The 27077-nt window shown below is 38.2% G+C and overlaps 1 protein-coding gene across 1 annotated transcript; it reads left to right on the top strand.

Moving 5' to 3' along the window:
- The first annotated feature begins 4795 nt into the window (after positions 1–4795).
- Positions 4796–25555, top strand: acvr1bb (activin A receptor type 1Bb). Its single transcript, XM_017697873.2, has 9 exons — positions 4796–4971; positions 15092–15337; positions 18003–18257; positions 18728–18958; positions 19210–19377; positions 19872–20028; positions 20195–20319; positions 20878–21008; positions 21553–25555. Exons 1-9 carry the CDS (start codon positions 4881–4883, stop codon positions 21676–21678), a joined length of 1530 nt encoding a protein of 509 aa, XP_017553362.1. The 5' UTR covers positions 4796–4880; the 3' UTR covers positions 21679–25555.
- The last annotated feature ends 1522 nt before the right edge of the window (positions 25556–27077 follow it).

Below are 27077 nucleotides of genomic sequence, written 5' to 3'. Positions count from 1 at the left end.
TGTTAACCTGCCCTACATGAAAAAATGTGATTTTAACAGAAATGCTGTTGTGTGTTGTATATAAAACCAAATATTAAAGTGCTGTTGAAAAATGTGTCCTTGTGTGTGCATTAATCAGACAGTAGATATAAAAAACAGTACACTAGAAGACGTAGCTAAGAAGTTTTGTGTATACAAAATAAAAACAGTGCTCTCAGGTAGCATTTGTAACTAACTGTAACTGTAGCTAACAAAAATACACTGAGCTTTAAATTACAATATAGCTTCATTAGTAAACAGCAACTAAAACATCTTCCTACACAGGTTGTCATCCTGTAAACTTACTATAAGAACTTCAATGAACTTAAGACAACCAGGTTACTCAAGTTAAAACATCAAATACATATAAAAAAAATACATTTTTTATAGTGTACTAGTATGTTATTATCAGAACTGCCTAGACTAATTCTCATTATCATTGTGATACGATTGTTTATAGCTGCTTAATCTAAATCTTTCCCATAACAGGCTCATTTCCTTTCTCCATTTTTTTGCACAAAACTCATGTAATCTATTGAGTAAGGCAGTTATTGAGACAGTGTTATTGGCCGTGTTGCAGCTTGAGTTTTGTTGTTGCTCATAATTGCAATATTAACTTTTAATCAAAAACTGTCTACAACAGTGAACTAGCAGACCAACCTGTAATGAATATGTAGAATTTTTTTTCTTATGCAGACCTTATTTTTTTATGTCATTTCCAGAAAACAGAAGATCTTTTTGCATCCCAGAGTTCCATTCAAATGTGGAAATATGGTAGTAAAGCAAGTGGACCAAAGAACGTATGTTTAAAAGTGAAAAATGACATTGATTAAACCTTCCACATGTGCCCAATCAGACAACCACACAGAGAAAAGACGAGAAGATTTCTGCTGGAGCGTGAATCGTAAGTAACTTTAATCAATGAAAGCTCTCAAATCTTTTATTTGAATATTTTCCGGGAAATATGAAATATTTTTGTGGGGAGATTTGCTCTAAAATCTACAAGCAACCGGTGGAATTTCGATCAAACTGCAAGTGTGTGTATCTCTTTTTAACTGCATCATGTATAAAAAGTTTCTCTTTTTTAGTACAATTATTTACAGAGTTTCGTTATCTTTAAAATTCAACATCAGTCCAAACACTCAAGCAATAGTGGTTTGAATTCAGGAGGTTCCCACCATGAAGATTTAAGTGCCTAGTAAGAGTTTTTTTTGTTGAAAGGAAGTGTGCAGTCAGTGAAGACATACAGAACATCACTGGCAAACACACACTGCAGCAAAAAGGCCTCAGTAGTGGTTTTCATGTTCTGAACAACTCAGGAAAAATAACCATAAATACCTCGACAAGTAACTGAATTGTAAGAATATATAAAACTATATTCATATAAAACTAAACTCACACATACAGAGCTGCTCTATAGCACCTGGAAAATTGTCAAGATGAAGACTTTACAGTAGTCAAGTCTAAATTAAGACTGAGACATAAAGTGGCAAGACTGAGAGCAGATTAAGATTTTTTGAGAATATGTAAATAAAAAGAAGAAAAATGGAAATGTATTTATAGTTTATTGTACATTGATTCATAATCCATTATGCATGATGCATATTAATGAATAACGCTATATTTTATAATATTATAAAAGTCAAATTTGGTATATTTTTCATTTAAACCTAAAAATAAGCAACAATTATCAAGAAAATTTTGAAACAAAATCAAATTTAGGTCAGTAAAATGAAGAAGAAATATTCAGGGTTCTGTACTATTTCTAGGTCACTATTCAAATTTAAGCAAACTTGATCATGTTAAGCCTTTTGCATATAAATGTCAATTTTTTAGGCATCTTTCTTCCTTTGAAGTTCACATTCAGTTAGATTTGTTCTACTCATCAGGGGCTATTGTACAAACTTTTATTTAACTATTCTGAAATTCATGTTAAAACTTCTAAGACTCTGCTCTTCATGAAAATGCTTTTAAATGTCAGTCATGTTGATCTTCTTCTCCCTTTAGGGGTCGCCACATCTGCCTCCATCTTGCCCTATCCATTGCCTCCTCTACTTTTACACCAACCACCTCCATGTCCACCTTCACTACATCCATAAACCTTCTCTGAGGTCTACCTCTTCTCCTTCTACCCGGCAGCTCCATCTCCAACATTCTTTGCCCAATATATCCACTATTCCTCCTCAACACATGTCCAAACCATCTCAACCTGGCCTCTCTGGCTTTATCTCCAAACTGCTCCACCTTCACTGTCCCTCTGATCTGCTCATTTCAAATCTTGTCCATCCTTGTCACTCCCAACGAAAATCTCAGCATCTTCATCTCCGCCACCTCCAGCTCAGCCTCCTGTCTTTTAGACAGAGCCACAGTCTCTAAACCATACATCATAGCAGGACGCACTACTGTCTTGTAAACCTTCCCTTTCACTCTTGCTGCTATCCTTCTGTCACACATCAGCCCTGACACCCACCCACCCACTCCATCCTGCCTGCACCCTCTTCTTCACCTCTTTTCTACACTGTCCATTGCTCTGGATGGTTGACCCAAGATATTTGAAGTCATCCACCTTTACGACCTCTACTCCTTGCATCTTCACCTTTCCACCTGCCGCCCTCTCATTAACACACATGTATTGCGTCTTATCTCTACTGACCTTCCTTCCTCTCCTCTCCAGTGCAAACCTCCACCTCTCCAGATTCTCTTCCACCTGCTCTCTACTCTCACCACAGATTACAATGTCATCTGCAAACATCATGGTCCTCCTGTCTGACCTCATCTGTCAACCTGTCCATCACCATTGCAAACAAGAAGGGGCTCAAAGCTGATCCCTGATGTAACCCTACTTTCACCTTGAAACCATAAATGTCAGTCATGTTGATATCATTTGTAAAGAAAAACCTTGTATGGAATTCAAATGTAATAGAAATAAAAGCACGTTAACTAGAATCTTAGACTTACATTGTTACCACTTTGAAATAAGACTACCTTATACAGTTCTATGAATGGTTTAAAAACAGTTTGTTAATGGTTATTAGTTAGCTCATAAACACTTCATTAAATCATTAATAAGCAGTTATAACATTAACAAAAAGGGCAAAAGTGAGTTGCTATATCAGATGAATATGTGGTGAAGCAGTTTTAATGCTAACTGATAGACAAAGTAAGATCAGTAAACACTAAAGTATGAGGTTTAACTGTATGAATGAATATTGACTCATTATTAGGCAAACAACAGGTCTCTGTTGTCCTTTTTATTCATGTATTATAAATGCTTTATGATTTTAAGGTCTTTATGACCTAATTAATAACCATTAATAGACACAATTTATACCATTCATGACTCCTTTTTAAGGGTAGCCTTATTTTACAAACACACACACACACACACACACACATCATCATCATCATCATCATCTAAGCCGCTTCTCCTTCTGGGTCGCAGGGGGTGTTGGAGCCTATCCCAGCTGTTACTGGGTGAAAGGCAGGACCTTATTTTACAGTGGTACCAAATTATCTATTAGCATTATAATATAGTCTCTAAAAGAAGTCAACTTAAAGTCAACTGAATGTTAACCAAACAACATACATCTACTTTTATTATAAAATGAAAATATTGTGATAAAAGTATTCTAATCTGCCCTCAGTGAACATCAACCAACAAATAATACCCAGTTAAGCCATTTAAAAAGATCAGTTAGATCCTGAGCAGGCAGCAAATAGATTTAGTTTAAACATGTAGGGAAAAGTTTGTTTTATTCTGTTTGAATGTATTTTTGATATTCAGTAATGAATACAGAAAAATCTATGAAAGACAGAAAAATTTATTTTTCAATTCAGTTTCCATTTACTTTAGACAGAGGCAATGCACCTGGCTGGTTTTGAGTTCACCTTACCTCGAGACTGAGACCAGCCTTGAGTACTACAACATTAGTAGTTATGCTTGAATTAAGTAATCAAAAGCTCTTCTCTATAAGTTGTGGTTTTTTGTAACTCTAATTGTAGACTTCTAATTATGCAATGTACTCGATCATCAATCACCTTTTGCCCAGGTTTCTGTCCTGCTTTTTGCTGTTTCTATTCTAAACACTGGGAGGTGCTCTTCAACAGGGCTGCTTTAGCTCTTAGGACAGAATAGCCCAGCTTTGCATCTGAAATCGGGTGTAACATGGTAGAGTGTTTACACAAAGGAACAGAACATACTAATTGCCTCAATAACATTTATGTGAATATGGAACTTTTCATGCTGAATGCTTACCAATCCAAGCCCCTCAGCTTCAGTGGAAGTCTATTTATTTGTAGTGGGTAACACCTTTGCCGTCTATGCTGTCACCTAGACTGGGGTCCAGTCCCCCCAAGCACTCTACACTATACCAGTTAGTGACCTTGGGCAAAACTCAGTACCTTCGTGTTTTAACTTGCTATGCTATGTTCCCGTATTTTTTGCTATCTTTGATTTGTACACGTATTTATGAAAGCCTAATCTCGACGCATAGAGAAGAAAAATCGCCTGCTTATTATTATTATTATTATTTTGCCTCCTTCTCTGTTTCTGACTGCAGTATGAACTTATTTTCTAGAAATATTGACCTAATATATCTAAGCAATTACTAATTGACCTCAAATATTGACTCAAGATAATCACTGATGTTCGTCCATTCATATGTGAAAATCTCAAGTTATCACACAGAAACATATTTTATATCCCTGACAAAAATGAAGCTGATAAAGAAATCCTCCCCTTTAAACACCGCCCCTCCCTTTAAGTGGGTCTAGCTGTGTCTGCTGGCGGACGGAGTGTGTGAGTGCGTGTGTTTGATGGTTTGAGTCTGGCTCTCTTGTCAATATCACAGTTAAATGTTTAAATGCGATGCGATGGGATTCTTGTGACCATGGATAAAAGGCGAATCCTGATCTTGTGTCTGGTTGCTGTGGGATTTGGTGGCCTCTGTGATGGTGAGTGGAATATTGTTTACTCCGGCGATCTTTGGCTCTGTATTTATTTATTTAATCTGAATCTGGCATTTCCTACAACAACATCATGGCGCTCGGATTTGGTAGCTCGCTAGCTAGCTTGCTACAAAGCCAGGCGTTCACATCTGTGGTTATAGTTAGGTTTGCCGTAGCTTGCTGTTTAATCGAGAACACCACTCATATTCTTTGTTTATGCTGCATGTATTACCTGTTTTTGGGTTATAGCTAAAATACCCAGAGTCTCGAATGAAGCGGCTCCGAAATGTAACTCGTTAGCTTGCCAGCTAGCTCAGACTAACGAACCCCGCTCTGTCTAAGCTACTTAAGCTAGCTGTGTTAAGAGAAACACTCCTTTTATCTCTATCTGCCTACCAATTAAATTAAAATCTAATGTGCCGACATTACCTTAATGTATCGTGGTAAGGTTTCTAGTTGGCTGTCTGGGCTATTTGTTTGGTTTGCTTTAAGCTAACGAAGTTGAAGTTATCTTATTACTCGCTAGGTTAGGTTAGCTTCTTATCCGATCACCTTAAAGTGCAGCATTTAAGATCGGGCGAATATACAGGTGCCCGAAAGTAACAGCTATATTTTATTAAGGTGAAAATAAAAAATAATACATAAGAAGCATGTTTCAGCTTTGCAAGCTAGCAAGTGGTTTGTATGAAGCCAGAGGCTGTTAAATATTCACACGTCGCGCCTAAGCCTACAATGTCTTATTAGCAAAGTCAGTGCCGTCTAGCTCCATAACTACTTTTTAATCTGTGTCCATATTAAGCACACAGCAACCCTCATTTAGGAAAACGATGTTTGTAACGATTTATTGGGAGTAACCATAGTCCTCTACAAGTGTGTATTGGTTTCATGTAGGGTGATCGGTCCAACTGCCGTTCGTTTCACAGATAAAGGACATAACGCTTCACTCAACTGTACTGCGTCACCCCCAGCGGGTGAAAACTAAATATTAACTCTCAAGACCTGCGTTGGCTTTAAAACCGATCTGAAATTAGAGGCCACTGTCTTGGCAGAATGAGGTTGAGAATGGCAGGCCTGCATGTTCACTATGCGTTTGCCTGTGAAAGATGATACGGTTTGGGATGTTAATAACATCAGAGCTGGGCTACAGTAACGCCAGTGTCACTGAATTCGCCCTGGGAACACAGACCCTACAGTGAAGCTTTTGTGTGAAGAAAGTAGAGAAGTAAAGGGAAAAGACAGTCAATCGGAGAAGAGCTGTGCAGTCATGCAGTAGCCCCAACACCACTTTTTCTCTCTGTCCATAGCGATCTACTGTATACCCAGCAAATTTGAGCATCATCTGATACATACGGTCAATAATTGTTGTCTGGTCTGTCTGGGTCATGCACTCTCCCCGTGCCCCCTCCTTACTTAATACTCATGACAGAGATACAGAAAACATGGTGACATCTACAGTAAGCAATAGTGCTTTCATAGATTTACTCCTTTACCATCTTTCTAATGGATTAAACCAATGGTGACTAAACGTTTTGTACTGGATGAAGGGGGGGGGGTATTAAAGTGGAATGTTTTTGGTGGGAAGAGGGCCAAAAAGAGAAAACATGAAGGAGGTGGGGCTGTTTTTCAAATTGAGATAGTAAAATGTTTCTTTGACATTACACTAGAGGAAAAGTACAATTAGAATGTATTCATTTTATATCGTTTATCATTTTAAGAATGTGTTGTGTTTAAGGACTAAAACTTGGAAGTAAAAAGATTATTTGCACTCTTGTGGACCCCTCTCGAATTTAAATTCTTAAAATGTTATTTAAGTAACCAAAATCAAAGTGCTATATCCAAGAGGCAACTGCCTGAGCTACATTTTGATGCAGGTATACCAGCAGTATGCAGGACCATGCATTATCCTGCCTCACATTATTAAAGGTCATAAACTTGCAACACACATTAGACAAAATAAAAGTAATAAATTGTATGACTGTAATTTGCGTTTGGAACAAAAACAATCTGCCAATTTTGATCATGCACCCCTAATATACATTTTAAAAGTATGCTTGTCCTCTCATTGGGTGAGGGCTGGGGTTAGGGTAACCTCTTGTGGGCCAAATTGATTGTCCTCATGGGCCACAATATTTGCATTCTGTATTAAACTGCAAGTGCCTTGTGTGCAAACAATTCAGCATGTACAGCATGCTAACACACTCTGTAATCTATGCTCTACATACAGGCTTACTTTAGTCTTGAAATAATGCTACAGATTGGCCAGCCAGGTTCTACATAACATGGGCAGCAAAGCTGAGGTTTAGCCATTGGTGCAGCGTTACCGTTATCTTATCATACCAGTATAAACATAGATTGTATATTATGGGTTAATCTGGAGTGCTAAAATGAACACATAGCTGGAGCGTGCTAGAGATAATATAATACCAACACGCTGGGATGATGAGCACATTACAGCATGCTATTCTGACCTTACTAGAGGCCTTTAGACACTTAATGTTTTTTTTTTCTTTTTTCACAAACTCTGAACTTTTTAAATTGTAAAATTTTGATTGTTTCATCACAGTATGCTAGTTCTTATGTCATAGCAACATTTGCCTTAGTGTTGATTTAAAGACCCAGAGAATCTAAATCTGTTTCCTTTTAAATTAGGTTAATCTTTTCTTGCAGGCAGTTACATGTACTAAGTATACCCTTTTGATTAATGTTCCAATGACCAATAAATGACTGATATACACTCACTGCTCATTTTATAAGGAACTCCTCCTTGTATCTACGCTCATTGTCCATTTTATCAACTCCATTTACTGTATAGGTGCACTTTGTAGTTCAGTTACAGACTGTAGTCCTTCTGTTCCTCTACAGACTTTATTTCCTTTTTTGTCTGTCCGTTTGTTCATCTGTTTTTCCATGACTTGTCTATGACATGTTTTGTCATTTATATCTTCTTTTTCTCTCTGACTTTGCTGGACTGCACTCAAGTTCAGTATCATACAAAATCTTTTATTATACAAACATATTTTACTGTGTGTTCCCAGGGACTTTAAGTGTGCATTGGAAATGGCACATTGATGGGTATTGATATTGGGCTGATATGAAACATTTGGTGCAGAAGAAAATGAAGGCAAAAAAAGAAAGTTGATCCAATCCTGTAACAAATCTGTCCTGAAATAGCACATTCTCAAATTGTGTGATGTTAGCTGCATATTTCTTCCTGTGGGGTTTGAGCAAGTGTTTAAGGATGAAGGACTACATTTAGATGGTCATATTAAGTGAAGTGCTTCCATTAACAATAGCTAATTTTAAAGTTTCAGTTCAGTATCAGGCAGTACTTAAGGTTTTAATATTGATATTAGAAAAGACAAAGTGGTATTGTTCCATGTGTAGTGTGCACATAGACTCATCATTAGATTCTGCCTCTTCTACTGACTCTTCACAACACCCATTATCAGTCATCTCAAGCCTACATGACAAACTGAGTGATCTGATGGATTTTCAATCTACTATCTATACCTGAAACTCAACAGGGTTTCGAACAGCCAACATCGTAAAAACAGTTTGTCATTGTTTGTGTCATCATAATAAAGTTTAGACGGTGATAGTAAGTCATGCCTGGCATTACAAGGTGGAATGAATTGTGTAATGGCTGCAGGTGTGAGAGGAAGGCATGGGTGGCGGTGACATAAAAAACTGGATGCTTCCTATGAAGGTGTATATACGGTTTGGGGACTGTCCTTTTGTCTTGCTTTCTTTCTGTAGAGAAGAAGAAGAAAATTCATGTGTGATGACTTGAAATTCTGCAAGTAGAAAGACTGGAAATTGGAAATGATGAGGCAATGCTAATACAATGCAAGATTTCTCAGAGAGTGGGAGAAACCGAGGGACGAAGGCATGCCAGTACATATGAAAACATTCTCTCCCACGCAATTGAACAAGTCTACTTCAGTTCTCTCACACACACATACACACACTCTCAAAGAATGCCAGACTTGTTGCATCTTTATTGTTCAAAAAGGCAAATATAGAGGTTTATGCTCTGTATGAGAGAGGTTGTGTACAGAAGTGGTCAGCAGTGAACATGACTGTATGTATTGTGTATGAGTGCTGTAAATGGGCCTGGAATTTTAGTGTAAACCTGAACACAGCCTTAGAATTTTCTCTTCAAGACCAGCCCAAACTAACACACGGCATCACATTTTGAGTCCCAACCCAATCTGGACCACATCACCAAACCGACCCAAGTACTACAACATTCTGTCCAAAACTGACACTGACCCATCACCCAAAATGCCAAATAAAACCTGACAGGATAGCCCCAGTGGCATTATAGTTTAAGGCTGCAACAAATTACTATTTTGATAGTCAAATAATCTGTCGATTACCGAAACAAATAATTGGTTATTTGGAAAATGAATCACTCTGTTACCAAATAATAATGTCACTATCAGCATTTACATTTAGTTTGATTCCATCATAGCAATTAATTAAACAATTGCAGTTAATACCTCATTTATAATGTCACTGTTTCAATTAACTTTCCTGCTAATACTAAAGATTAATAAAACAATGTATTTTTTCTTTCAAAATTTAAAATCAAAGATGTGCAAAGCAGCACCGATAAAATCTAACAAACCTAAATCACTATTCCCTTAGTCACACCAACAGGTTTTCTGTGCTTCGCCACCACACGGCTATATCTCCCTAAACATCACACAACATGAGTGTGGGTCGCTGCGTTCCCTCCGTTTTATATAATCCTATTCCGCTTTCTCAGGACAATATTCATGACAGGCTCTGTCCAAAATTATACTTTCTTAAACTACAGATCTGTAATGGTACTCGACGCACTCCAGCAGCGATGATATAACTACCTCCTGAAACTGTTCGTGAGTGGTGGCAAACGTTACCGGAGAACTCAAAACAGAAAACTGGAAACGTTTGAACGCACCAGTGGCTTCGACGTGAAGGCAATGATGAGGTGTTTAAAACTGTGAACGTTATTTGGAAAGTGAACAGGGTCGCTGTGAATTACTTGTTTCTATGTTCCAACGACTACAGAGACGTTTAACGTTAGCATTAGCTAGCTAGCTCATTAGCACAACTAGCTAGGTTAGCTATCTTACCGATACGAATCTTCGTCCAGTGAGCCGACGCGTTTCCCCTGCAGATGCTTCAGCATGGAGGATGTGCTCCCATGCCAGCTAAGGTTGGCTTTACACATAGCACAGCTGACATTTTTTCCGGAGTTGACCGTGAAATTCCCCCACAACGTTTGTTCTTGAGGCTGCCATCGCGCTTTTGTGAGCTCTCCAGTAAGCGGGAATGTCAAAACATTCCTAGCTAGTGCGAGAAACAAGCGTGACGTCACCAACTAATCGACTATTAAATTGTAGTAGATTTTAGACGATTAAGTCGATCAGTCGTTGGACCTCTATTGTAGTTATAGTAATACTTGAATAAATTAATTGTTTTTTTTTTTATCAGGCAGTTTTGGTCAGGTGTTTTTTAGTCTAAATAAACTTTCTATACTATGCTGTTCTCATGCTGTGTGGTGCTAATATAGCGAGATGGTCGCCTTCACCTGTTTAACCCTAAAACTACATTGCTTTACATGTAACGCAAAACTAAACTGTCCCCCTTTGGATAGATTTGCTGCTCATTTCCCATTTTCCTCAGAAGCAACGGGCTTAAGGCAAGGGCCTTCTTGTGCAACAGGAATGGTTGACTCTGTTGTGCTGAATTACAAACTTTAATTAAAGTATTAAAGAGCTTTACTTGTTATTGTTGTTGATGTTATTGTTTTACCATCAACAATTAAGCACATTTACTGTTTATTTACTGAATTTAACACATGGGGTGGAATAAGACCTGTGCAAAAGGTGTATTTTATATTAAATATGATTTTTTTTTCTTTTAATGTAAAACTAAATCAATTGAACTTGCATAAAATTTAAATATTATTACCTTTATTTATGATAATGCATATGTTCTGCAATATGATGTTGTGTATGATATGTATTCCTGTAGAGGATGTGTTCATTTATTTTCATTTCCAAATCAACAAAACATGTCATTTGACCAGGGTGTTCAAACCCCTACATGAGACTGTAGTTGGCAATTCAGTCTAAGCAGTTGGTCCCTTTGGGTTTGGACAGACACTTTAAATGTCTGTGTTTATCTGTGCTTGTGTGTCTGTCTGTCTCTGTGTGTCTCTTTCTGTTTGTGTGTGTTGCTGCTGAATGTTGCCTTTGTAGATGATGGCAGGTAATTCATTACCTCCTCCCTTTCCCTGTGAACTTTAAACAGTGCTGACAGGGCAGAGCAGGGAATAATGTCGGTTGTGTGTATGCTTGCGTGTGTGAGGTGAAGACACAGGTGGAGTCTTAAGGCTTATTTAAAGATTTATCCAAGTGGCCCACTAACTATTTTAACACCAGTTTACCACCCAAATATGCTTCCTGAAAAAGACTAAAGGGGAGTGGTAGTTGCATGAGCTATTGTTTGCTGCCATTTACCTGCATACCTAAAGTAGCCTGTTGGAGTGCCCACATTCTGTACACCAACCATAACCTGTCTGTGTGCTTATAGTGTCTTCCATATGTGGCTTAAAGCCAGTGGTTCTTAGACGGGTCAACAGAGACCCCTGTCAGGTACTCCAACCTAACTTGCAACATGCACGGTAACAAATACTAGCACATTTCCAGTACATTTTATCAGCCCAGTTTGCTGCGTTAAATTACACAAATTTCTCTGTAACAAGCCAAAGTACCAATTTTGTAATGGCAATATTTTGTGGAAAGATAATGGTAGTGGGTGATTGGAGTTCTTCCTAAGCTATTGGTTTCACAGATACGTCACAGATACATCAGATAACAACATACAGTGTAAAAGGTGCCAAGATCTTCTTACCTGAATGGCCTGGGTTAGGCTTTCAGTGTTCATTCATCTTGTGCTGTGCAGTCAGTTACAGTCTAAATTAATGTTTGTCCAGGTTATTATCCAAGGAGTGAATGTTAGAGAGACATATCGAAAGAACCGCCAGTCTCATAGGTAAAGAAAGCCTTCTGTCTTGGTCTTATCCTTAGAATATAAGGCCACTAGCCAGGCCTGTATGTCCACTAGCCCTGCTTGTGGTGCACCTCTACTGGCCAGCTGCATCATGCAGCAGTGTGGCCTCACAGCCTTTTGCTTCAACAAAACTGAGCTAGCTGTGCCTCAAATGCTGCTAGTGTTAGCATGAATGATCATTTTTGCTAAACTCCAGCAGAGATGTAAGCACACGTATGAGCCAAATGACTTGAGAAATTTGGGTGTGAAACAACGTTCAGCAGTGGTTTTGCTGAGCCAGAGAAACTTCTTGCATGTACAGACCACAAGCTTATCTCGATATTCTTCATTTTTGTTTTTAACTGTTTTGCACAAGAAATTATTGTACATTTAAATTTTCAAAAATGGTTCCTATTACTTTATATATAATAGTAAATATTAATTAGGAAAAATAGTAAATAAACATAAAGGTTAGTTACTGTTTATTTAAAAGGTAGAACTGTATAAGGACTTACAAACTAGTTAGCTTAGGTAGTGTTACTATTGGCAATGTGCTTTTCTGAGCATATCATGGATATCACAGAATGAAGTAAAGATTACATGGAGGGCATAATTAGTCCTGTTTAATTGGATTTATTCTTTTCAGTCTATAAGTATTGTGATATTATATTACTCCTGTATTGCACACCCTTGTGCGTGCATGTGTGTGTGTGTGTGTGTGTATGTATTATGAATGTAAGAGTGCTAACTGTAATTCTCAGATTTACGGTTGCATGTGGTTTGTCTTCCCTCTTTCCAACACACCCACTTCTACTGTTATCTTTCTACACACCAGACCTTACATTGTTTGTTACACAAGACAAGCCTGAGGGCCATACTGACAGGAGTGTCTGTGTGTGTCTGTGTGTGTCTGTGTGTGTCTGTGAAAAAGTGTGAGTATGATTGTGCATGTAGGGAAATGCCAAAGTATCTCCATGTCCTTTGAATATGAAAATGAAAAGCTGCAGTTATTAAGCACACTGAGTACAAGTGCCTGCATGCCTCGAACTCAGCAGTGGCAGGAAGCTGTCAGGGCTGTATAGAGTGGAGTGTGTAAGAGAGTACGAATGTGGCCACTCAGGTGAGGCCCTGCATTAGTCTGACGCATTCATACAGTCTCTAAGAAACTGATTTTTAAAAACCCCGGATGTGGTAGGTTTCTGTGTTGGATGAGTAACAAACACTGCCTCTTCAGATTAGCTGATGAGGTAGCAGAGCTAACAAGTGTCATGCTGGAGGGTTTGGTTTTTTGCTTTTTTTTTTAAAGTAAAGTTTAGCAAAAATAAAGTATTTAATCAAAAAGTTGTTATAAATGAATTAAACTAAGATAATGACATGACGTCCAATAAATTGTTGTTACTAGTTGACTATGCAGTTTACGCAGTTACTGTATACTGATTGATGTTTACAGGCTCTCTAATAAATCAGCCTAGTTTATAATACATGCTATTAAGTGTTGTAGATGTACTGATGAGACCTGTGATATGCTTATGTAAGTGCACTGTGACCATAATGATAACATATCATCTTATTGCCCATGTCTAATTTTCATTAGATAAATGTACTTGACTATAGACCTGAGTCTAGGTCTGCTTTGGACTGCTTTGGTCTCTCAGACTGAAAGGGGCTTATTGTAAAGTCCAATATCCTCAACTGCCTCTGTCAGCAAACTTGAAATAAAGTTCATAGTAAAATACAGAATTAGCAAACTGCTTTGGAGAAATCTTCCAGCCTGTAAGGAGCACATGCACAGAAACTGTGGTGGGAAGTGGGAATATATGTCGATAAGGTTGCGCAACTGTGACGACAGCACTGCTTTCGTAATTTAACCAAACGAGAGGGTTTGTGCCTAAAACTTGTTCCTAATCTAAATCTCTGACCCATGAACCAAGATCTAATGGCTCCACAGTTGTGAGTACAGAGTCTAAGAGATAACATCTCTTTGTTATGGAACTTCTAGATGATTCTTATCAGTCTTAAAATGACTCACTCGATGTTGGTCTCTCTCAGAGTAGTTTTCTAGATGTGTATAATCTTTATCTCTTACTTAAGTTTAATGACATTGCGTGGAAAATTACCCAATAATTAATGTCCAAAGGAAATATTTGGAGCAACTGGATATTTCATTTTTGTGCCCTCTCCCTACAGAAACACAGGCCACATGGTTCAGGGTGCAACCTTCTCTCATAGACATGGCCTTGCGCTGCAACACCTACACTCTAGATTTGACTTGAGATTGCTTCAGCGTGGCCAGGAAGCACAGCAGTACTGTCTGGGCTACTTTTGAAAAAGTGGTCTGGCTCAGCCATTATTAAATTATGTGCTTACTTACCAGGTTACTGTGTCTGCAAACCCCCACCCTCCTGGTCCATAAATATATTTATACTGCTCTTTGTCTTACAGTGTCAGATCTGTTGGTTTTAGTTTGTATATGTCACTAGATTTCAGACATGGCTGCAATGTATCAGACAGGCATGTTCATATAGCCTAAAATAAATAAATGCTGCTTTTTTGACTCTTTAATGAATTTTTGAATGAATTCATTTTTCTGAATCTGCTTTTTTTAATAACATGATAATTGTTTTGTTGCTATTGTTGCATTTATTTGACATGCAAATATTATTATTTTAAAATCAAAAAGTTTCTGAGTTGACTTTTCTGCATATGCACAATTTTTTTTAGAGGCTGTTGTTTTGAACAGCAATAGCTAATATTGTTAATAAAAGATTATCAAAACATGGTAGCCTGCAGAAAGCTCAAATTCCATTCCATGAGACAATTTTTATTGTATTGCTGACAGTGTCATGTAAGACATCTTTGCCATATCCATTGTTTGTTCCTGAAGAAACCAAAAAAGTAGCCTTGAACCAAAAAAAACACCTGCAAGTTTTGAAGTGATGCAACAGCATGCAAAAGTCTGTGCTCTCTGTTTCATGTGGAGAATTCAGACAGCAACATTTTTAATATTTTCACAAGTCTCTCTCTCTCTCTCTCTCTCTCTCTCGCTCTCTCTCGCTCTCGCTCTCGCATGCGCTCTGTCTAGCTCTGTTGTGTAACTGCACCACGTCTCAGTGTGAGAAGAATGGCTACCGCTGTGAGACGACGGGCGCCTGCATGGCCTCTACATCCTTCATCGAAGGCCAGGAGCAGCATATGCGAGTTTGCATTGAAAAAGAGAAGCTGGTCCCTCCTGGTCAGCCCTTCTTGTGTTTGAGCGCTGAGGGTCTGCTCAAAATCCATTGCTGCTACACGGACTACTGTAACAGCTTGGACCTCAAATTGCCCTCTGGTGAGTGTCCCACACACAGCACAGAGCTCTATCTTAACAACTTTAAAATTTTGGTATGGAATTTTGGTATGAACCCGAATAAAGCATTTGGGTCATAAAGAATTTTTTATCCGAACCTGACCCTTTCTGAAACGGATTTGAACCGACTCATCATCACCCAGAGTGTTGAATAAACCCTGATGATTGTGATGGCACTGGTTAAATTAGCATATATTGGCAATCATTAGATCATAGGTCAGGTTCCATTCCTCGCGTGCCAAAACACTGCAGACTGCCTCATTAACTAATTAGCTAATTAGCAAGGCCTTCATGAACTGAAATCAGAGCATTGAGCATGATGAGGGTAGAAAATAATCTCACAAAATGGCCTGGAATGTACCCAGTTTGATGTGTCTGCATTAGATCATGGAGAGATAAAATAATGGAGTGAAATAATCATATGTCCAAAGTCAAGATTAAATCTTTCTCTAAAAATATATATTTATTGTTTGGACTTTCCATAGTATGCTATTCACATTGCTGATATAGCAAGAAGTTTGACATATTCTGTTTAATCCTAAAACTTGGAACATTTACATTTATCATGTAACTTTTAAAAATATTTTTGGCCAAATGTCCTTTTGGCTGCAGTAAACTGTACCTCTCTGAATTGATGGGCTGTTTTATTTCCCACACATTTTTTCACAGCATGGGCCTCATGGAGCTCTGTTTTAAATTCAGAAGTAGACTAAAACAATATAAATCTGATATCAGAATGGGCAGATATATGAATATAGACCTGAAGTGTTGATTTTTGACTTTAACCCAAAAATTAGAATTCAGTACAGGGTTATTTCTTATTTAGATTCTACACACACACAAACTATTTTAAGGCAGTGGTTCCCAACCACGATCCATAAGCGTTTTTACCTAGTGATGGATATTAAATGGGAATTCCATCTATTTCTGCATGATTAAATGGTTAAAATGCAAATGCAAAGTAGTTTAATGTGAAATTCTCTGTCTGAGTCAGAATTGTTCAGAGTGGTGATGATAGGAACCAGACATCTGAAGAATTGATAGCAAAACATTGATAGCAAGTCGTTTTTGGCTGTTTCTTTTGGGCCATTCATCATGAAATTTACAGACGATGTAAAGAGCAACAAGCATGAAAAATAGAAACAAGGTTTTGTTCTGACAGCAGCAATTTAAAAAATCTCAGAAGGCCTATGTAGGTTTACTGCTTGTTTTGGATAGTAAATAAAATAGCTGTATTTACACTGTAAACATTGTGACCCCTGGTTCTATCAGCACCACTGTAAAGAAATCTGTGATATGTTTCTCTACAACGAACTGTTTTCACATCAGACCACTCTGAATTACTGTATTTACATCTCACCAGTTGAATAATGTACAAACTGTTTAAAGAAATCAACAGAATTGCCCATTAAAAACATTTTTTTCAGTGCCTGATTTTAAAGGGATAATATTACAATATCCCAGATATTGATATATTGTTAAGTGTAAAAAATAAAACTGAAGATGTAATATTTGTGTGCAGCTAGCATATAAGGTAAAATGTACCTGCTGGTTCGTTTGGTCTAGTGTTTTATATGCATGAGAATAACACTCCACTCATTGTACTACAGAACGATGACTTCAGCAGATTTGTTCTTTTTGTTCGAATTATTTTCATAGCTCAGCTCGGATGTTGCCATTTCACTACACGTGAGACGTAGTATCAGGTGCTTTTGCCCCAACATTGTCTGCGGTTCTCCATCACATGCACAGTGCTGCACATGCTTTATTCAAATACCTGATAGGTAAAAAAAATACTTAAATGGGTTTGGGTATCCATGTATTAGAATAAATACAAGCATCCACTCTGTATATTTATTATTTTCCCTACTCTGCCACACTTCTTTCAACTCAGAAAGGGCTTCTTAGTGAACATATTAGGCATGGATCAGGTAGGTTTCACTAAGGTTGAGGTACTTCAGGTCCAGGCTTAGAGAACACTGAATTTAAAGCATCTAAAGACCACTTTTAGAATCACTTTGTTAATCATATTATCTTTAGGGTCACTTTGACCCTATTCAGTTTTTGCTGAATATTCTTTTTGCATCATATTTAATGACTTTTCCTAATTTAATGGGAGCAACTGAGTAAACACAAAATTAACATGATATGTTTCAATGTTCTGTACACATTTTGTATGCATCTGTGTTCTTTAAGGTGAATTTGACCCCAGGCTGTTTTAGTTGTGTAAAACATAAGACATAATGTACCAGCACTTTACACACATTTATTTTGGTTGTTTTGGGTGATATTGCCATCACTATAACATGCAGTTTTATACTCTTTAAAAACTTTGCCTCTGCTTTAGGTAACCTTACCACAAACACGGTGTGAAACTATCAGTGTGAAAACCACTGATAGTTCATGCACTATGGGGCTAGGGAAACATAATTCCCCAAAGAAGTTTTGAAATATTCAATTTAAATATCACATTTATTTTATTTAAATTGCTGGGGTCACATTGACTACATAGATAAAGGATGTTCAAGATAACAGATGAGTTACTTTCATGTGCACCATTTTCACTACATATTAAAATTATTTATATTCTGTATTTCACGCTTTCTTTTTACTTATCTTTCCATCTCTCTTGCTTTCTTTTTCTTAGTGACTGTACGTCCAGATGCAGTGCTGATGGGGGGCTGGGGTCCGATGGAGCTGGCTGCAGTGGTGGCGGGACCCGTGTTTGTGGTATGTGTGCTGGTGCTACTGGGACTTTTCCTCTTCCAGCACCACCAGAGGGCCTATGGGCACAGGCAGAGGTTGGAGGTGGAGGACCCCAGCACTGAGCACCTGTACCTGGCCAAGGACAAAACCCTGCAGGATCTCATCTATGACCTGTCCACATCAGGCTCTGGATCAGGTCAGTGTTACTGCAAAGAAAAGCCCTAGAGCCCTAAATATAACTATGTGGCACAGAGGTTTTGTTTAGCTGAATACAAAGAAATCTTTCTTTGATTTAATCTTGGTTGGCTACCTTACCATTTTGGTGCTTTTTGGAGCTCTCACTGAACCTTTTTATGTTTAGAGCAGTTTTGAAGATGAATAGCTGCAGTAACTAATAGCTGCAATAACATACTTATGAATTCAGTTTTAAAAAGAATTTTTGAGATTTCATAATGCATTGAATTGTTTCCTAAAGAGATGTCTGTAATTGTCATTGAACAGACAGATTGGTCTTAGAGATTCATTCCCCTTGTCAAGAGGACTAAATGTTAAAAAAGAATAAATGAAAACTCAATAAACATAAAACATGTAGACATATAGAACATGGAATACTTAGGTTAAACTTTTAACTTAAAATTTTTCTGTACTATGGCTCTCTTGCGGCAGGTCTACCTCTCTTTGTTCAAAGGACGGTTGCACGAACCATCGTGCTGCAGGAGATCATTGGCAAGGGTCGCTTTGGGGAGGTTTGGAGAGGGAAATGGAGGGGTGGAGATGTTGCTGTGAAAATCTTCTCTTCACGAGAGGAGCGCTCCTGGTTCCGTGAAGCTGAGATCTACCAAACCATCATGCTTCGCCACGAGAACATTCTGGGCTTTATTGCAGCTGACAACAAAGGTAAGCACACTGTTGGTTGATGTAGCGTAGTGGGTAACAGTGCTACCTTCTACGTGGCAGAATAGGGATTAATACCAGTGAGAGTCATTGGGCAAGACTCCTAACACTACATTCGCCACATCTGTAGTGTGGTTTTAAAAATGTAAGTCACTTTGAAGAGGAGCACCTGCTAAATGCCATAAATGTGAATGTTTTTGTACATGGCTAAAGAGCTTCATTTTATGGTCATGCTTTGTGTGTATCTCTATCAGATAATGGCACATGGACACAGTTGTGGCTGGTCTCTGATTATCATGAGCATGGCTCTCTGTTTGACTACCTGAACCGATACTCCGTCACCATTGAGGGCATGATCAAACTGGCATTGTCTGCAGCCAGTGGTCTGGCACACCTGCATATGGAGATACTGGGCACTCAGGGTATGTATGTATGTATGAAAGAGAGAGAAAAGTGTAGAGTTAGTGTGATTTTGTGAATAACACTTCCTTTCTATTTGCATTCTGTATGGACATGTTTGAGTATGCACCTCTGCCTTTTTTCCCTTTTGTTTGGATGTCTGAAAAATGTACTACTATGTACATTTACATGTACTATGTACTAGTTAAAAGATAAATGTAGTATCAGTAAAAAGTTAAGAATTTTGGCTTTCAGCACATTTCTAGAGGTGCAGGTTGATGTCAGAATTATGTTGTCAGCGTATGCTTAATATCAGCATCAGACCAGTGTTAGATTTGACCAATATTTCAAACTGAAATTTGCAGAACTGAATGATTAAAAAAAAAATAACAATAACTAAACAAAATGTTGCAAGAGAATTTTGTGCCATGGGAAATAGAGAGGTTTAAAACTGCAAACGAGCCAAATCGTTTTTTGTGGTTCTGTAATTTAATGTGTTTGATCTGTTATCAATCAGGTAAGCCTGGTATTGCTCATCGGGATCTGAAATCTAAAAACATTCTGGTAAAGAAGAACCTCACATGTGCCATCGCGGATCTAGGCCTCGCAGTACGGCACGAGTCTGTCACAGACACCATAGACATCGCCCCCAACCAGCGCGTTGGCACGAAGAGGTGCACTCACACACGCACCACCTACACATTTGAACAGTCTGTCACAGTGGCTTCAGATGAAACTTAATATCATCAGTGTTCTAGAAGTAGCTGTACCCTTTCCTGTCTGCCACAACAATGCTTGCTTATATTTCTGTCTTAAAAGCTTTGTGTATGTGTGTTTCAGGTACATGGCACCAGAGGTGTTGGATGAGAGTATTAACATGCGTCACTTTGACTCCTTTAAATGTGCTGATATTTACGCTCTGGGACTGGTGTACTGGGAGATTGCTCGCCGCTGCAATGCTGGAGGTATGAAGAGCTAAAGAAGACTACTACTACTAATATAGAAAAGAATAATTTAGTCTAGATTCTTAAGTGAAGAAATAAGCAACAATAACTTTTACACAAGTTCACTTATATATATATATATATATATATATATATATATATATATATATATATATATATCTTTGTTACATTATAGAAACAACAAAAGTGATTAATAGTTTGGTAAATAATTTAGTAAGTAATAGTAATGTTCAGTTGGAGTGTAAAAATGCATCAGACCATTGTGATGCTTTTATTTGAGGATTCAGCTGCATTGATTTTAGAGTGTTAGAAGTAATTATATTTCATTATATAATTCAACATAATATGCTCTCATTTTTATTAAATTCTCAGCCTTTTGTTTTTTTCAAACATAACTCTAAAAGCGTGTTGTTTTTAGATGTACTACTGGGGGAGTTTTGTCAACTAATTTTATTTCAGCTTATTAGACCTTATTGTATCTTGAGGTATCATGATGTTTTTTTTGCCATATTGCCCACCCTTAGCCAACACTATATTCTTCATGTCTTTGTCTGTCAGGTATCCATGAAGAGTACCAGCTTCCTTACTATGACCTGGTGCCCTCAGACCCATCTATAGAAGAGATGAGAAAAGTGGTGTGTGACCAGAGGTTACGACCAAATGTGCCAAACTGGTGGCAGAGCTACGAGGTACACGCACACATTGACACATGTATATTTTCAACCACATGTTTGCAGACTTTATTAATATTAATATTACTTGTATTAATAAACTTTATTGGTACGACCATATTAAGTTACATTGTTACCAAAGCATTGAAGTGTATCATCTCCCTATGTTAATGGTACTATTTTATGAATGTATTTTATAATTTATGAAGGTTCTATTGCTTCCATTGTTTCCATTAGCAAAAACAAAACTTTCAGCATAAGCATACTGCCATATGTATCCCATTATGAAAAGTAACATGAGGAGAAAATAAGACCCTCTGTGTTAGATAAATTGATTATACTATCAAGATATAGCCTATAGACTTAAGACGCTTTATACCACAGTCACTTTTTCAAATTTTCCAACACCCAGAAGGAGTACACCATCAGTGCTGTGAAGCACTCTCTATTTTATGACAGCTCTGCCAGAACTTGAGATCAGATAGGCATATGTCATTGACATTTGTGTCTCGCTGCCCCTCGCTGCCCCTCGCTGCCCCCCCCCCCCCCCCCATTCTCTCAGGCATTGCGTGTGATGGGGAAGATCATGAGGGAGTGCTGGTACGCAAACGGCGCCGCTCGGCTGACTGCTCTGCGCATCAAAAAGACCCTGTCTCAACTCAGCGTGGAGGAGGATGTCAAAATCTGAGATGCAAGCAAAGTCGTGAATGCTTGTACAAAAAATACTACTACTCCACACTATCCTGCCAGTTTCAAAAATGTAACGCCGTCCACAGAGTTGTGATGCGGCCTACCTCACCCTCACAGCCAAAACTACTGAAAACAATCGTGCTCCCAGCCTCCCCTCTAATGACCCTTGATGAACTGAACTGAACTTGAACCAAACTCCAGTCCTTCCCACGTTCTTATTTTCATAAATGGCCACAGACTGCAAGTTCCGATACTACTGATCTACTGCTGCCCCTATTAATATCCATAGACCATTCCATGGTAAAAGTGGATAACTGTGTTATTGATGTGACTACTTTCGCTAACATTTTTAAAGAACCCCTTCTATCAAAGGCGCACTCCACAGGTCACCTTTTAAATCAAGTTTGTCCATAGACTCACTATGTGCATATTGTGTAAAACTCCTCAGTTATGACTCTAAAGCCATTAGTGGGTTTGCTAACATGAGCGGGGGGAGTGAAATTTGAATGTGGGTTTGTACAAAGCTTCTCGCACTCCCTCTGTCTGTGTCCGTCTCTGTCTCTCACAGAAATGTGGGTTGGCTGTGTTAAAGGTGAGCAGGCTGGAATGTGGGTGCTAGCCAAGAGCTTTAGCTCCAGGTGTAATATTAGATTACACAAACCTCAGATTTCAGGACGAGATTAGAGGAGACCGATTACGCAGGTAACCCAAGCACGTCAGTTCAGGAAGAACTGATAACAATCTGAAATGTAAGACTTGATGTGATGTTATGGCACTACTGATATACAGTATGCAAAGGTTTGGGCCCCCTGGTCACATTACATGTTTTGTTGATTTTTTTTTTTTTTTTTTTTTTTTTTAAACTTAAGTTATATAAGTCAACATATCCTCTTTAGGGAACAACGTTAAGTATGTCATTTTCTGCAATCTTTAGAGCAGAATCTATATTTGTTGAGTTTTACATATTGGGAAAAAAAACAAAATATTTACCATATGTTTTTAACAGGCCTGACTATTTGTTTTTCCAATATATTGAAGTGAGCACAATATAAATTTGTCACTAAAATGTGCAGAGGCGTGTTCTCTGTAGTGGATGTCACTTAGAACAGGGTTTCTCAGCCTGGGGGCTGCGGACCACCAATGGGTCCATTGAAGTGGAAAAATAATTAATTTCATTAAAAATCTAAGAATGAAATGTCCACAGTACACTCGGTATAAATATTAATAGAGGCGTGCAAATAAACCGTTATTAGTCTGAGACAACGCAGCCGCGAGCACGTCTCTCAGGGCGCCCTGTTCAGTTTGGACACCTTTTACTTTAGTTCGCTCCGTTTGATGCGTTTTTTTTTTTTTTTTTTTAAGATGTTTCATGTTAACATACCTGCAAATTTTGCGAATCTACTGTCCTAAATAGGACCTACATTTAAAGTTCAGTGTCAGCATTTAAGAGAAGAAAAGTGAAGTTGTATTTAAAACAGCTGATTTTATTTTTCGTGTGGGCCGCTATGCTTAGTACTTGTACACGGGGCTTGGCGTGGGGAAGGTTGAGAACCCCTGACTTAGAAAATCAACAAAGCAGTTTGACTGGGGTGCCCAGATGTTTGCACACAGCTGTATTTATACTAGCTTGAATAATGGCATACCTTCATGAGAGCTGGACTGTGGCTAAATTGATGATTTTATTTTTATTTAATTTTTTTCATTTTATGTTTTGAATAATGTGAGACATTATTATTTGTCTGTTTTAGACTTCATGGATTGTTTCAGTGTTAGGACAACCACATTGAAATTGTCAGCAAAACAATCTTATTTGCATGTATGACTTACGGATGATGTTTTGTGAGCATGAACGTAGCTAATCGCCATCTCCTTCTATGGAACACACACTACTGAATGGTACGTTGTATTTATTTTAGGTTTCAGACACTCCATTTGTCCTTTTTAGTGTCATTAGGGCTCTCTTTTACTCCATAGGCAAAGCTAATGTACATAGAATTTATTTTTTTGAAAGGTACATTAATGTGTATATATCTTTACCCTTTTAGAGTTTTGCTTTGATACTAAGCTAAAGTGTTGGGGAGGATTTTTTAGGGCTCGAGCTGTTAAACAGTGATGGGACTTGATGAGCATGGCAAAGTGGTGGCACATTTTTCAGTTTTTTGTTCAGGCACTCCACTCTGTGTGTTGCTTTTCACTGTGACATTAAGTAGCATAACAGTGATTTATTTAACAATGCGCTTTTGGCAATGTACGTTAACCTGTCAGCCATAAACACTGGAAATATTGAACTGAGTGAACCTTTAATGTACTAAATATTCACAGGGAACCCATCAGTTAGTTAGGACTGGATTACCTGATGGTAAACTGAGACTTGATAAGCTGTTAATCTTTTGAAACACTGGTGGTGTGTCTGTGGACACGGTAATGACTCCTGCTAAAACTGAAGTTGGAGGAGTGGCCTCTGCTCTTTTACACTTTTTTTGACTACTGTACTGCAGACAACCTGAATTACTTTTCTATAATCACTCAGTACTACTGCCCTGTTCTTGCTCACTCTCCCTTACTCTTCTCGATATGCAAGTTGTAAATAGTTTGTATAATGTATGATTTTTTTTTCGATGTCAGATTTTTGATCCTATAGACAATTTTGTTCTTGTAGCTTGCCGTATTTTTGTGAATTTTTTTCTTTTCTTTGATGAGTGTATTATCGGAGGTACTACTACTGATACTCTCTTCGCTCTCTCTCCCCCTCTCCCTTGATCTCAAGAATTGTAAAGGAAGGAGTGCTAGTGCTTTATGTACCATGTTTGCAATATAGTTCCTCAGTCTTAAGGATAGGTGCACAGATACTCAGAACACAAATAGGATATAGTCATGTTAATGGATCATTTTTAAGAAAGTTTCCTTCATATTAAAGCTAACTTGGCATGAAATAGTTAATCGAAACCTCACCTGTTATATATGTGAAAGCCAAAAATGTCATTTGTGGAGAGTAGGGTATTTTTTTGGTGGTCGTTTTAAAGTTTATTAAGACTTATTTGTTTTCAGGAAAGCAAAAAAACCCTTTTACTGCATCATACACTACTGAAGAGTACGGAGCCCCACTGGTGACATCCTGTATAAATAAAAGTAATGCATGGCCATGACTTAGTAAACCGCAATCTCATTCCCACGCCTTACTAAGTCATGGCCACAACTTAATCATCTCATTCCCAGGTGTTAATAAGGTGTGGCCATACATTTTTATTTATACAGGATGTCACCAGCGGGACTCTGTAGAAGAGCGCATTACCATAGAAACTTCCTACAAAAGTCTACACTACCGTCTGCGCTCTCCTCACCTGAAACTGAGCAACATCAGTAAATGCCGAAAGGTTTGGGGTTTTTAGGTACAAATAAGAAAATCCTCACGTTTTACCTCTATTTGAGTTATGTACTGTTAAACAGTGGTATTTGTTTTCTATTCTGTCTTTGGTTTCAGCTCTCCAGCTGAAAGTGTATGTACATATATTTATAGCTTCCTGACAAAGTTTCTGCTGCTGGTGGGTTTTGGAGAAGTGAGCACAGTCAGGGTTGTAATAATATCTATGAATTTAGGTCTGCTCTAGTTCTGAATCTAATTCAGGAGACCTGTGTAGCTACGATCCCTGAAACGCCGCATCGTTATTAAAGTGCACAGGCCAGATATGAGCTTGCGCTCAGATGTATTATTATGAGGAAAGGTATATTGTACTATATTGAACTTTGACCCTGAAACCTGTCGGCTGCGTATAATCTCAGTGAGCTCCTAAACCCAAACGAGAGTCTTTTCAGGAATAGTTTCCAATCATGTACATAGGTAATATTATACAGTAATAAAGACAGATTTTCCTACACTCCAGTCTCCTTGCTGTCTCTTTCTTCTGTGCAGCCATGTTCTCTTAAAGGACCCATGTCATGAAAATGTTCCTCACTTTTTAAAATAAAAGATCTACTGTGCAGTTTTAGCCTTAGAGTTTTAAACTGTACTGTTGACTAGCCGATCAGTGAAGTCCATATGTGGAAACTGAGCTGAAGAAACTGCTTGTTTTTTGTGTGATATCATGAAAAATGAACTCCTTTACATACACTGCCAAAAGTATTCAGTCAATTCAGCGTGGTACTGTGATAGGATGCCACCTGTGTAACAAGTCCAGTCAGGAAATTTTCTCGCTACTAAATATTCCACAGTCAACTGTCAGTGGTATTATAAAAAAGTGGAAACGATTGGGAACGACCGCAACTTAGCCACGAAGTGGTAGGCCAAGTAAAATGACAGAGCGTGGTCAGCGGGTGCTGAGGCGCATAGAGCGCAAAGGTCACCAACTTTCTGCAGTCAATCACTACAGACCTCCAAACTTCATGTAGCCTTCAGATTAGCTCAACAAAAGCGTAGGGAGCTTCATGGAATGAGTTTCCATGGCTAAGCAGCTGCATCCAAGCCTTACATCAAGCACAATGCAAAGCATCGAATGCAGTGGTGTAAAGCGGACACTGGACTCAGCAGTAGAGACGTGTTCTCTGGAGTGACGAACAGTTTGGGGATGGCCCCTTCCTGTTCCAACATGACTGCGCACCAATGTACAAAGCAAATTCCATTATGACATGGATGAGCGAGTCTGGTGTGGAAGAACTTGACTGGCCTGCAGAGTCCTCAACCTGATAGAACACTAGATAAATTAGAGCAGAGACTGAGAGCCAGGCCTTCTCATCAAACATCAGTGTCTGACCTCACAAATGCGCTTCTGGAAGAATGATCAAAAATAAACATACTCCTAAACCTTGTGGAAAACCTTCCCAGAAGAGTTAAAGCTGTTACAGCTGCAAAGGGTGGGCCAATATCATATTAAACCCTATGGATTAATAACGGGATGTCACTCAAGTTCATATGCGTGTAAAGGCAGACGACCGAATACTTTTGGCAATACAGTGTAAATTCACCTGTTAAGGCTATAGCACGGCTATAGGATTGTGACTGTTTTAGGCCGGGCTGCTTTTTGAACGAGGCGCAACACAGAGCAGTGATCAACACGTGACATGACTCCTGACTTTCCGCTACATTATAACACCTTAATATAATAATACATTTCAAAATTAGAATGATTGCTTTTTAGACCTGTGATTTTAAACCCCAAGTATTAAAGTAGGTATTGGTTTACTTCCACTTGCAGAGACATATTTGCAATAACCACTTTAAAGTATTTCCAGGCACTGCAGGATTTGTAACTCAGCACAACAAATCAACAATTTTAAGATAAACAAAACATTTATTTTGCTCATGCATTAATTTATAAACATAAGGAATATAAAATGTTTTGGAAGTATTTACAAATATTTGTATACATATTTGATTAATTAAAGGAAGAATAAAATGAATAA

Source organism: Pygocentrus nattereri, chromosome 26, assembly GCF_015220715.1.
Source record: "Pygocentrus nattereri isolate fPygNat1 chromosome 26, fPygNat1.pri, whole genome shotgun sequence".
Taxonomy (NCBI): domain Eukaryota; kingdom Metazoa; phylum Chordata; class Actinopteri; order Characiformes; family Serrasalmidae; genus Pygocentrus; species Pygocentrus nattereri.
The sequence above is the reverse complement of the archived record's forward strand: the minus strand, read 5'-3'. Positions and strand labels throughout refer to the sequence as shown.

Coding starts and splice junctions, on each gene's coding strand:
- acvr1bb (XM_017697873.2), top strand. CDS start 4,881: ATGCGATGCGATGGGATTCTTGTGACCATGGATAAAAGGCGAATCCTG. Junction 19,378..19,871: donor GGAGATACTGGGCACTCAGG/GTATGTATGTAT, acceptor GTTATCAATCAG/GTAAGCCTGGTATTGCTCAT. Junction 20,320..20,877: donor TCGCCGCTGCAATGCTGGAG/GTATGAAGAGCT, acceptor TTTGTCTGTCAG/GTATCCATGAAGAGTACCAG.